The following is a 12,185-nucleotide window of genomic DNA, read 5'->3' as shown; positions in this document are numbered from 1 at the left end:
AATGGAAGTTACTCAGCAATACACGCTTGGGCATATCTCCTGCCTGGTTGTCGTAACGCTGTAAGTCCAATTGAGATTTATCTCTATTCTTACAGATGAGTTCGAAGCGAAACTCATTTCTAGCTGCTGTAGCCATTTTCCCTTCAGATCCGGGTCTTCAAGTGAGCAGTTCAGTCTCTTCGTTCCACTAAGGCACATCTTGCACACTAGCTGCACTTATTCTATAATTCCTAGCAGTTCCACGCTTTCCGCGATTATCTTCGATAGCGGCAACAATTTGTGCCGTAATGATAGGATTTGAAGACGTTTTAATCAAAGGTCAGAGTTCGATGATAATGCAGCCAGTGGTACAATTTGCAATATACAGATAAAAAACACACAGAACAGAAAAATGCTGATAACGCATTTCAGATGTTTTGGTACGAGACCGTTTTTTTACCGACCACTCATCATTATGATTAAGATCGTTTTAGATCTGGAAGAGGAAGCATCCCAAGCTGGAAAAGTGCCCCTCTGAACTTGATTGCACGAGCTTAGGGAAATTTTCCAAGTGATCTTAATTTCATGGCTCGGGAGTGTAACTCAGATTACGCCAGCGGTTTGACAGAATCTCTTGTAGTTTTCGAGATACTGATTTGCTCTGCATTGGAAATTTGGGCGTGGGGGCTCCTAGTGCTACGAGATTATTTATGAAGGAAATTTCTGAGAAAGATTTGCGAGAACACTGACACACTAAAAATTACGAAAAACTAGTGAAAATTTTCGATTCCAAAGGCAAAAATAAGTTTTCTCGTTGTTAGGTACCCGAATTAATTCAATCTACCGATTCAGATTCGAATCCGCGCGCCCATGTGCCCTTTATGAAACTTATATGTTAATCCGCTATTTTTTGAGCAATCACCTGCTACCTGTAGCTAAGAATGCACTGCGAGACTTGCTAGAGATACGTGTATGCTAATACATACGCGTATAATGCTTTTATCTTTGCCAGTCCTATCTTTTTTAATTAGAAGATGCTCAGCCTCATGTTTTGATTTCATGACAGGTTACCACGATGCCATTACTAGCTCGCAGGTTTGTTCGGTAACAGAACACCACATTAACATAGATATTACTATATTTGAATAATTAGAGGCACCTGACGTGGACGAGCTGCGTAAAGTTTGATCTTTCGTGTTGGTCAGACTTGACGGTGGTTAGCTCCGTCATGAAAATATGATTGATTGATGATAAAAAAAGCTTGAATTTCTCAGTTATCGTCGTCAGCTTCGAAAGAAGTTGCTGCAACCCAAATCTCGGAACTTGGCCTAGTAATATTAATTAAAACAAAAATTAATTCTCGGACATTAACGAACTTCCACGTGAGTTCCCTAGATATACCATTGAATGCAGAATGTCTTTCTGAAGATATCTATGGCAGATATTATTGTAAAAGACTTGTAGTAAAATTTGATCCAACAAACCGTTACCGATTGTTGTTTTTAATATTCACATGACCGAACCTGCCTTAATCGCCATTGTTGGTGTAATAATTAAGAGTTTAGTGTTAACCGTTAGGAAAACAACTAAACCTTTAAATTCAAAAGTAACACCTGAAACCGCTTATTAATTGAAGATGCTCGTCTGAGGTTATCTCTCTGGAGGTTCTTGCCAAAGTATGTGGGAAAACGATAAAAGAACCTACAGAGGTACCGCAGCTTCAAGTGCGGTAAAACATGATCCTGATGCATTTACACACATGCATATTACTTGTGAACAAACATTTGAAGCAGGAAGTTGGGTTAACGAGCTGGAACCTCTTCCGTTCTTTAAGGTTGGGGAATGCGTTGGTACCGTTAGTGCAAGGTCGTCATCTAATATTTGTTATTCTAGTGGTTATAACTCTAAGCTGTAATTGTAAAGGAATTGTTGTTTAACGTATAAAGGTTTTGGATTTTACCTTATTTTGTTTCATTTTACGGTTTTACCACGAGTGGGGAGGTCAGAGGAACAGCTAATTGACCAACTACTTAATTACAAACGCAAAAAAATCCTATAGGTTGCATTATATAGCTAACTGAGAGTGGCTAAAATTACATGACTCATTGTAATTAAACGTAATTCAAACGACCTTTCAAGGAAATCTTTATACACTTAATACTGCTGGCATAAAAATAGCATTTTCGCTCTCACCCACTCACTGATTTGTGTATAATTTATTTTTAAAGTTGCAAATCACTTGGTCAGTTTTATTTGGACCCTCCAAACATGGCGGGGAATATGAAGATTAAGCCACCTTTTTAAGTGGGCTAAACGGGTTCCGAGCCCAACGGCGAATTTGTCGAATAGGTTTTTTGACCAAACGAGTCCAGGAACCTCTTTATGAGTATATTGGTACCGATTTGTATCGCTTACGAGGATCATTTGGACACGTTTCTATACAGGGTTCGCCACGCAACTGTTCGTTAGAGAATTTGCGACGTCTCCCTACAGAATTTGGTTTCAGGCTAGAATCAGTCGTTTTGAATTCAAGTAAAATATTTAAAAAATATTTCGATATTTTCCGTTTACACCGGGCGTAGCTACCAACTTCCTTATTTTAAATGGAACTCCCTAATTTGTTTCAGATTTTCGGATTTCCCGTTAAATTTTAAGGCCAAGTTTTGCAAAGCACCTTATGTTTGAAACTTACCGCTTTCGAGTTACATCGAAAAATTTGAATATATGGACAACTGCAGGATCCTACGAAAATCCAGATTTTGGCATCGGTTTTCTGGAGCTCAAAAAGGACCTAACAATATACTTTTTGACGTATTTCAGTTTGACATAAAGTCTTCTAAAGCCCCGAAACATGCCTCCGAAACCGCAATACTTGAAATCTCAATAATTTATTTATTTAAAACGAGACACTCAATCGGTTCGGGGAACCTTCATAAAACTTGACACAAAATAAAATTCGAGATTCCAACATGCTTTAAGGTACGTGTCCCATTCGAAATAAGCAAATTGTTGAGATTTCAAGTCGTGCAATTTAGGAGGCGTTTTTCAGCAATTTTGAAAGAATTTTTGTCACATTAAAATACGTCAAAATATAGCTTAAGATCCTCTTTGAGCCCCAGAAAACCGATTCCAAAATTCGCAGCGGTTAGCACACAATACCGCTTTCCGTGAGATTTTGCAGCTGTCAAAAAATGTTCAAATTTTCCGGAGTAACTTGGAAATGGAAAATGTTAGACATAAGACGCTTTATATAAACTGACCATAAAATTTAATGAGAAGGCTGAAAATTACGGAGTTCCATACAAAATAACGAAATTAGTTGCTTCTTCCGTTATTACCGAGAGTGCCGCCAATGGAAAATAATTTACCTGGATTGTGAATTTTTTTGCTTGGATGAAATGGCCGATTCGGGCCTGAAATAAAATTTTAACGGGCTACAATACTGGAAAGTCGACGATTTTCTAATGGACCGTTGGTGTGGCTAACCTTGTATATGATATTCTTGCCAAGTAGTATCAAAGTTGACGCTCGACCTAAAGCTTTGGCTGTCGATTAATCGCTCTTACCCCCCCGCCGCTAACAGCTTTTGGTCCTCAGGATAAAAAGAGGATTTGAAGTTTCAGAAATTTGCATAAAATCCACTGATTTTGATGCTCGAACTGAGCAACACAACAAATGCATTGACTCATCCAGTAAATCTCTCATCCGAGATTGAAGTGGTGAAATTCGTGAAGAGATAAAGAAAACATTGTAGATCAAAATACAAATCAGCCACTGCCGTTATTTCTCGTTCGTTTACGCTTTGAATACTGTTAAAAACAACATAAAGGAATTCTGACATGTCATGTATTTAAATACCTCCAAGGAGCATGTTAAAACAAACACTCCTGACCTGCTGAATTATGCTTAATTGTGTGCACGGTCAATTGCGAAGCTGAGAGCAAGAAAATTTGCAAATGGAGATACATCCGGGACATGACATCTTATTTATCTGATGATTGTGTAACGGGAATTTGTTTAGGCTTTTGACTCTGTAGAACAGATGTAAATTGTTGCTTTTTGTTTCAGACTGGCCAGTCCTTTGGAGGGATTGGTTTTGGTATCAAACGAGAAGTATTTTTTTTAAACCTTGAGGATGGATACTTTGGCTGCCAAGTAAACGAATCGACTGATGTTCTGCAGCTATTCGAACTGTCAAAGCTCTGTGATGGAACACCGAACTGCTACCTAGGTTCCGATGAATTAGCCAAAGAACTTAAATGTACAGGTAAGTTTTTCAAGTGATGCAGTGAAGGCACCAATTAAGAGTCTCGACTTGTTTGTTTACTGATACGAAATGAATGGCATGCCAGTAATCACCGCGATTATCTTAGGAAAGTATGTACGGGAAAAAAAATCAACGCATATCCCATACAAACCATACCTTTGGGTCAATTTTCTCATAAATGGTAATAATAGATTTAGACAGGTGTCAGTTTATTGCAGCATCGAAGCAAATTGCTAATCAATCATAACGCTTTTCAATAAAAATTCAATTGCGTCTTGGCTTAATTGCTCTTACCTTGATCAGTGCTGTAAATTATTGAACCTAGAAAACATGAACTCTCTAGACTGCCTCAATGAGAAGGATAATTTGTTCTTCACAACATACCTTTCCTCATCGACCATTCCCTTCGAAGGCTCTCGCCGTTCCATTTTAATATAAATCTGCTTCTGCTTCGTAACATGTGGAATCCTCGTCAGTTCGCATGGATGTTTTCAGACTCAGGTCCTGCTCCATGATACAGATATTGACAGTTCCAAATTCGTTAGGATTGGCACTTAATTAGGATCTAATGTTATTCTCGTTTTTAAGGAGAGTTCATTTAAGTGTGTTGCTTCCGCTCTCTGAAATGCCAATGACCGCAACTCGCATAACATCTTGGCTAATAAGAGTACAGTGCGGCTCTAAGTTGATGTTTTTCCGTTAATTTTCCAATGAAAATTTTATGGGAACCTGGACGAAATGATGCGGCCCGACTAAGTGGCCTCCGAGATTTCTAGATTTGACGCCACTGGACTTTTCGCATGGGGCTGTATTAAATCAAAGGTTTATGTTACACCACCAGGGAATTTAGCTCACGAACATTCGTTAATGTAAGGCAGCTGTTTCTTAAAAAGTTAATGAGAGAGGGTGACAATTTAGAGCCGCACTGCATATACTTTATGACTCGGGTTAACTGCGATGGCATTGAATTCAGTCAATACTCGCCAAGTTTTACGGCATTTGGGAATTTTCGCATTTTTCCGGACAAATTTCCTACAAGTATCCTTATGGCACCCACTTCATTTGAAAAACTCTTCCTCTGAGACACTCCCTGAGGCTTGTCTTGATTGTACCCTCCATTTTCAGCTAAAAACTCCCGGAATATCACCAAACTGTATTTTACATACGACAATGGGCTTTTCTTCTGAACGCAATGTCGATATGGGTTCGAGCCGACCATGCTCAAACGCTTTTTCTGGAAGCTATATTTCTAATAAAAAGAACGGTACCCAAGATGGCATCGTAATGATACTTAATTACCGATGGCATGTGCTAAAATACAAACTCGAACCATAAAACGTGGAAGCCGTAAATAAGATATGGGGCTCGATCGAGGCAGGCATATAACATGTGGCAGGCAAAAGTGCAAAGATACAATAATTAAATAATTACCAGGGAAAACATAGTTTTTGTGCCGCAGTGATAATTAGTCAATGAATCATCCGGGCATTTATTAAAATCTACTAATTATGCAAGCTTGCCTTTGATGGAAAATATTTCATGGTGCCGCCATCCATGAACTGGCCGACTCTGTTTATCTACAGAGGATACAAGGAATATCAAGGAAGGGATTAAAATTTTTATTAGTTAGGTAGGCGCCAGTGATCAATTATATAATAAACTAAATAGAAATAATCAAGAGAACGCAACCGCTACAAATTGCTAACCATTAAAATCCATACTATACACAACTATGGAATTTTCAGCCGGATTTCCGCGAGGGAAATTAGTCAAGTCGATTTTGGTTGGCGGAAAACCTTAAAGGACACGTTTAGGGTGGACCTGATCGAGTCTTTAGGGTCAACTTAAAGTAACATATGCATACCTAAAATGGGTGAAATTCCTAGATTGTATCAGTCTTCTCACCGAAGTATCCATCAACGTTTTAATGCCTCATCGCAGACGTTGACTCAGACGATCTGCACAAAAATAGTATAAAGGTGACCAGAATTTCATGTAACTGAACCCATAAAGTAGACACATACAAGGAGGTTCTCGGTTAGGTGCCATGGGCATATATAAATCGTTATCTTTGTGTTTTTGTTATTGTCTGTGTGAGATCCTGCCCGATGATTCTCTGAGTTTTTATATTTAATTTTACCGAATCGAAAGGCGTCAAGAAATACTGCATTTGACGAGAGATGCGGGGTGGCGAAAAGGAAAGTTTTTTTTCCATTAAGGGGGTCGAATCAGTTGCATCCTTTCGATTAAGATATCTTAAATATCCCACCTGGCCTCAGTGGTTTCAGCAGAAAATCACACTTACGGTTATTTCCAGGATCGCTTTGGCTGTGTCCCTTGTTACTGAATATCTTCGACTAAGTGATGCAAATCCAATTTAAATTTTTCGCTAATTTTTCCTGATACAAATCCCTGGCAATCCGCATTCTGAAACATGCCATTATTTTGCGAGAAAGTGAAACAGAGTCTCTCAGTTGCAACCCATCTCATTGCACCCAATTATCCAAGTCTCTAGATTACCTTGATGGTAGCAGTTCTTGTCGCATTCAAACCGAAACGAAATGATTAAATGGAATTTTAACCTTGATTGTATAGAGTGCACTCAAGTTTCAAGCTGCAGAATCCTGCCTGTATATTTTATACCCTGATGGAGAGTCAACATACCTCTTCATGGTTGCAGTTAGTTTTTAGCTGCAATTTTGCATTGGAAGTCCTAAGATCCTCGGCTTCGTCGAACGCAGTTCTTTGCTTACGAATCCCGTTAAGTATCTAAAAATTCGTTTTACATTTGCTTAAATTTGTTACGGGAGACATAATTAGTTTCGTGAGAAAACCTACTTTTCCTTGGGCATTCTTGGGCATTTTAGTGCCGGGCGGAAATTCTACGGTTTGCGACGATTATTAACAATGAAATCGAAGCTTCGCGGCTTTAAAATACGAGCGCGCTAATGTTTCATTAAGGGTTAGAGAATTGAGCCACTTTCTAGGCGTCCAGCAATAGACCGACAGAAGATTAAAAATTACGAACCTGAACTGACCGGAACGATCCTGAAAGTGATTTTGACACAGGAGTTGATTGCACGTGAATCCCCAAAACTACGAGCGCCCGCTCGTAATGGGCGGTACTACGATTCATCACACCTTGATGAATTTCTTAATTCTCGTCTTACGCGCAATAACTGTCCTCCTTTTCGCATTTTACGTTCTCGGACGGTCTGACCCTAATATCCCCCGAAGTAAGTAAATCAGGCGGGACAAATCTAGCATATCTAGTTATAGTGCATTGTTAACCAGTATTTATGACCCCGCAGTATAATAGATATGGTACTGGCAAGCCATATCCTAATCTGCATAGTATCATCTCTCTGACTGAACATTCGACATCTTCGACCACCTCGGAAGGAATTTTTTTCCTCTAGTACCAAGTCGCGTTATGTATATCTTCTTCTGTTTTAAATACGTATCTCTCGGCTTCGCTCTTCTTGTTGTTTCACCTTTTTTGCCCATTACCTCGAATAAACGTTGGGAGTAGTTTCTATGAGCTCGAAAGGGAAACGATTAATTGCTTTATTTAATTAACAGATGCGCTTCTAGATCATGGATCAATTAAGACGGTTCAATGTCGGAAAAAAGTGCGTTTACGTTAGGATACAAGATCCGAGCACATTAAGATGAGAGTAAAAGTTCTTGACATATCGAACACTTCTACAATAAGTTTAATTACAGGCGATAATTCAGAGTAAGTGCCATAATAAGCTGGTTCTCACTGGCAATTATTTCCTTTTTGAAGGCGGCACCCATTTCCAATGAAACGAACCGACTTTTATTTCCTCTCTTGTATATTACCCGTGTTATATGTAAAGTTGCACAATCAAATATCGATCTCGAATTTTTGCAATTTTCGATAATCATTTCTTCAAGGTATAACGGATGCTTACGTCCAGCAATTTATAGTCGATTTGTTGACTATTGTGTTGCGAATAAATTTGTTTTCACCACAAGAATGCCGGTTAAGGCTTTTTAAACAGCAGATATTTACTGCAAAACTTTACGGTTGAGCCCTAAAGGTACTAGGAACTACTGCAAACGAAACTAATGGCTTAATTATACCTAATAGAATTTAGCGGCGCCTATCCTTCGCCCACTATTCACACTCGGGACAATACAAATCTATGAACTGCTAACAAAAAATCGCCTACACGTGACATTGTCCCTAATATGGACTTTATGTGATAGGTTTGCAGAACTAGATAATGGTGATTGGACTATGAGGTTATACATTGTGGGTGGAAGTCCGGCAACCGCCAGCCATCTGGCATTACTCAATAATTCTTCTTCGGAACTCTCCAGCTCAACTTTGTTGCATACGCCCTATTTTTTATCAGACCCATAGAAATCCAGGGTCGTCAAGTCTGGTCGTCTAGGGGGCCATTCCCACTTATTCAGTTCCGACGATTCTGTCCGACATATTGACTTTCTGAAGACATCGTGCGTGTTTCTCACATCCAGTGGGAAGTTCCCCCCGTCCGGGGACAACACTTGAGCCGACCGAATTCACTATTAAAAAAAAATAATAATAAATACGTTCCAGTTGCTTTTTTGCCAATTCCGCAACTCTCGTGATTTCCCAAGCCATAGAAAGCAAAACTGAAACTTTCTGTATCGACTAATTTAATATTCACCTTCTGCCGTATATTCAAATTGTATTCACCATAGATGCAACTGAATGTTGCTGACTTGTCCTATTGTCAACCGAAGTCTGACTCTCGCTTTCAGCGCGGCTCTTGTATTTTAATATTCCGCATGTACCCTTAAGAACAATGGCTTAAGTAGCAAAGGGAGACGTGCTTTAAGCGCAATAAGAATAAGAGTTGAAAGCGATGCGTGCTAGACGGTTCGAAAACATTCTGAAATCGCATCGAAAGCAAGGAATGCGAGGCGCTTCTTCGATTGTAAAAATCCTGGCGAGATTTACCTGCTTGGCGAATGCTGAGGATGTTTCTGAGAAAAACTTGGCAGAGGGGTTCAAAATTCCTGAAGTCGAAGATATCTCGATATGTCTAATAATAGGCTTGGCCTGAGATAGGTATGTTGCACGAGGAACTTCGTCGAAAAAAAAAGAAAGAATACGATGCCCTTTGACACTGATAACAATAATTGCTAATTGAATACGCCGCAAACGCTAATAAGATTCTATTGACATTTGCAATATTATTCCGAGAAATTATGCTCCCATTGTTTGCTTAGACAGCGCCTATTATTCAGCTTCTAATATGTTAATTTATTAGCCAGCGTTTAATTTCTGGGCCTCCCGGAGTCCCACGAATGGGTATTCTCTGAACTGGCGGCTGTTCCGGGAGTCACCAACGGCCTTGAAGACCCATCTTCAATAAAAGAACAGCATAAATATACTAACCTATATTTAGCTATTTGATATCGAAGACTGGGTATCGTAAATAGCCATTAACAAACTACAAAAGAACAACAATGCAATACCACGTTCTCGAGAGGATCGCATTAAGATAAAATACGCGATTTTTTCCATTCCTGCGAATGGTAGCCGACCAGGCTGCGGGAGCCCCATCGATGGTAGATCTATATTACCATTAATTACATATGGCCAACCAGATTCCTCGTAAAATAAACTAGTTCCAAACACGATCTTATCTGGCGCAAGGTGATGCCTCACAAAGCTGCCTCAATAATTAACGGCAAAGATTTTTTAGGGAAAAACCGTCCGAGACCCTCAAAATACAACTACAATTGGCCTCTAACAACGGGCGAATCTAACTCTGCAGTTTCTTCGCGTTTCCGCATTCGTGGGCGTACAGGGAAAAAATCTTAAGCCGATAGCGTCTAATTTAATTCGAACAAGCTAGAATTTACTGCTCGATTTGCAGATATGCAGAGTTAGAATTAGCTGCATTAAATTTATTAGCTAACGGTTTGCATCATCAGAAACTCGACTTTTTTGGCCTCAATGTGTTAGATAGTAGATCGTCCCGAGAAGCGAAAAACTGTGTGAAGGTAACTGTTCCTTAATGTGTTTCACACTGGGTTGATAGGCGATTTGCCCCAGGGAACGCTGGCAACCGGTAAATTTCACAGAAACTTGATAAATACGACAGATTCGTTTGGAGGTTGCTGCTTCCTCAGGAGCGGCGAAGAACTGGGACTCGCGCAGATTAGCAGAAAGTGATTTATGAAACTTCCCCTAGGACCTCCAATTAATAATAGCTCGATTGCGTTTATCACCTAATTGAAAATTCTCGGTACAAAACCATAGTTAAAATTATCTCCTATATCGCGTACTGATCAAATTGATAATTGATATTTCTGAGATATCAACAGGCGACTGCATGAGCAACGTATCGGTATAATTTTTCTTCCGTTGGGAGGCAACCGAACACCTTCGGGGGCCGAATCAATTAAATTGAGCCATATTGAGTCAATGGTAACTCAACAATTATCTTCGAGCTCTGCAATCTACGATTTGCATCAAAGGAATTCATCTGTCCACCGAAGTTTTCGAATTTATCCCGCAGCATTTCTGAAATAAATTTATAGCCAAATTACAACACATGTACGACTATTTCTAGCCGAAGCACGCTGTATTCTATTCAAACCCACAAAGATTTGTCAGAGCTGTCATTACAAAGTAAGTAACTTTAAATAAAGGACAATTGAACAGTACAATCTTCATCTTTCTATTGAAGCGTTTTGACGTGACACCCTCAACAAATAAAATTATTGCTTACTCATGAAACAATATAACATGTGAAGCTATCCTTTCTGTCCATAACCCGTTCAGGGTCGTGTAATAGAAATTACACACAAAGACCAGCTATCGAGGAGTAGGTGCACGTTAGCTTAATACAGGGTGAATCAGCAGAATCGTTGATATCAGTCGTATTTTTGGTGACGGGGTCGGTTTAATTGATTTCAAATGCGACGAAGACCGCATCGAATCTGCTGAAACACTAATCTCGGACTTTCCTTTTAAATTCCTGTTAGTACCTATGTGTGTATAAGTCGTCTCTCGATTTTATGTGCATTGTAACCGTAGCGATGTGATTTATATTTGAATATATTTAATGGCATTTAACAAGGTCTAGGTCTCTCAGCGAGCACCAACAGTACTCACGAGTACCGTCTAATCGTGAGCGACGAGTTTTTCTTTTATTTTATCGGATTTTACAATTCGACGACGATTCACACAGGGGGTTTCTCTTTGTTCTTTCCAACACGGTCCTTATGACTGATTGATGATAAACCATCTGTCAGACAATAACAAATTCATCATTATTTATTATTAAAAGATTTACAGCTATTCTAACTAGTGTTATTATTTTGCAGATGACTGTCGAAAAGAGGACGGCACAGAATGTCAGAATGGAGCCTGTCTCGATAGTCAGTGTTACTGTAATGACGGTTATGGAGGATGTAGCTGTGAAGTTCCTGGTAAGTACCCCGTAATTAACGCCTATTAGGGTGCTTATTAGCCTACGAATTGAAGATGCGCGTGAGATTGTTGTTTATCATTGCTAACGCCGAGCTGCTAACAACTGTGGGTACCATAATTACCACGAACGGTATCCACTAGAAGAAGATCACATTTCAAATTCCGAGACTGGTTTTTTTGCAGGAATATCATAGCAGAGCGCCTATTCACTTGCGTTGAAATATTGTCGTTAATAATAATTTAATGATAGTTCTGGGGAATAAGCTTATCAGCAAGGTCTGTCGCTCCGTTCCATGTTGGTAGGCGAAGGCCTTTAATCAGTGAAGACGATATAAAAAAAAAATAGTGACGGCTATTATATTTCCTAACACTCTGAGTACTTACGTGCGTTTCTTCCCCAGTGTAAATAATGGACTGAAAAAGGATGGGAACATTTTCCCTTCCATTGTTTCAAACAGTAGTGCATGTACCTTAAAT

General features: G+C 39.4%; 1 protein-coding gene across 1 annotated transcript in view; it reads left to right on the top strand.

The window, feature by feature from the left end:
• The window catches only part of dpy (dumpy), a 149,553-nt gene that overhangs the window by 41,766 nt on the left and 95,602 nt on the right, over positions 1-12,185 (top strand). Inside the window, exons 3-4 of the mRNA XM_066290092.1 lie at positions 4,048-4,246; positions 11,603-11,707. Coding sequence (XP_066146189.1) covers positions 4,048-4,246; positions 11,603-11,707 — 304 coding nt within the window. The remainder of the gene's footprint in view (positions 1-4,047; positions 4,247-11,602; positions 11,708-12,185) is intronic.

This window comes from Euwallacea fornicatus, chromosome 14 (assembly GCF_040115645.1).
Source record: "Euwallacea fornicatus isolate EFF26 chromosome 14, ASM4011564v1, whole genome shotgun sequence".
NCBI classification, from domain to species: domain Eukaryota; kingdom Metazoa; phylum Arthropoda; class Insecta; order Coleoptera; family Curculionidae; genus Euwallacea; species Euwallacea fornicatus.
The sequence above is the reverse complement of the archived record's forward strand: the minus strand, read 5'-3'. Positions and strand labels throughout refer to the sequence as shown.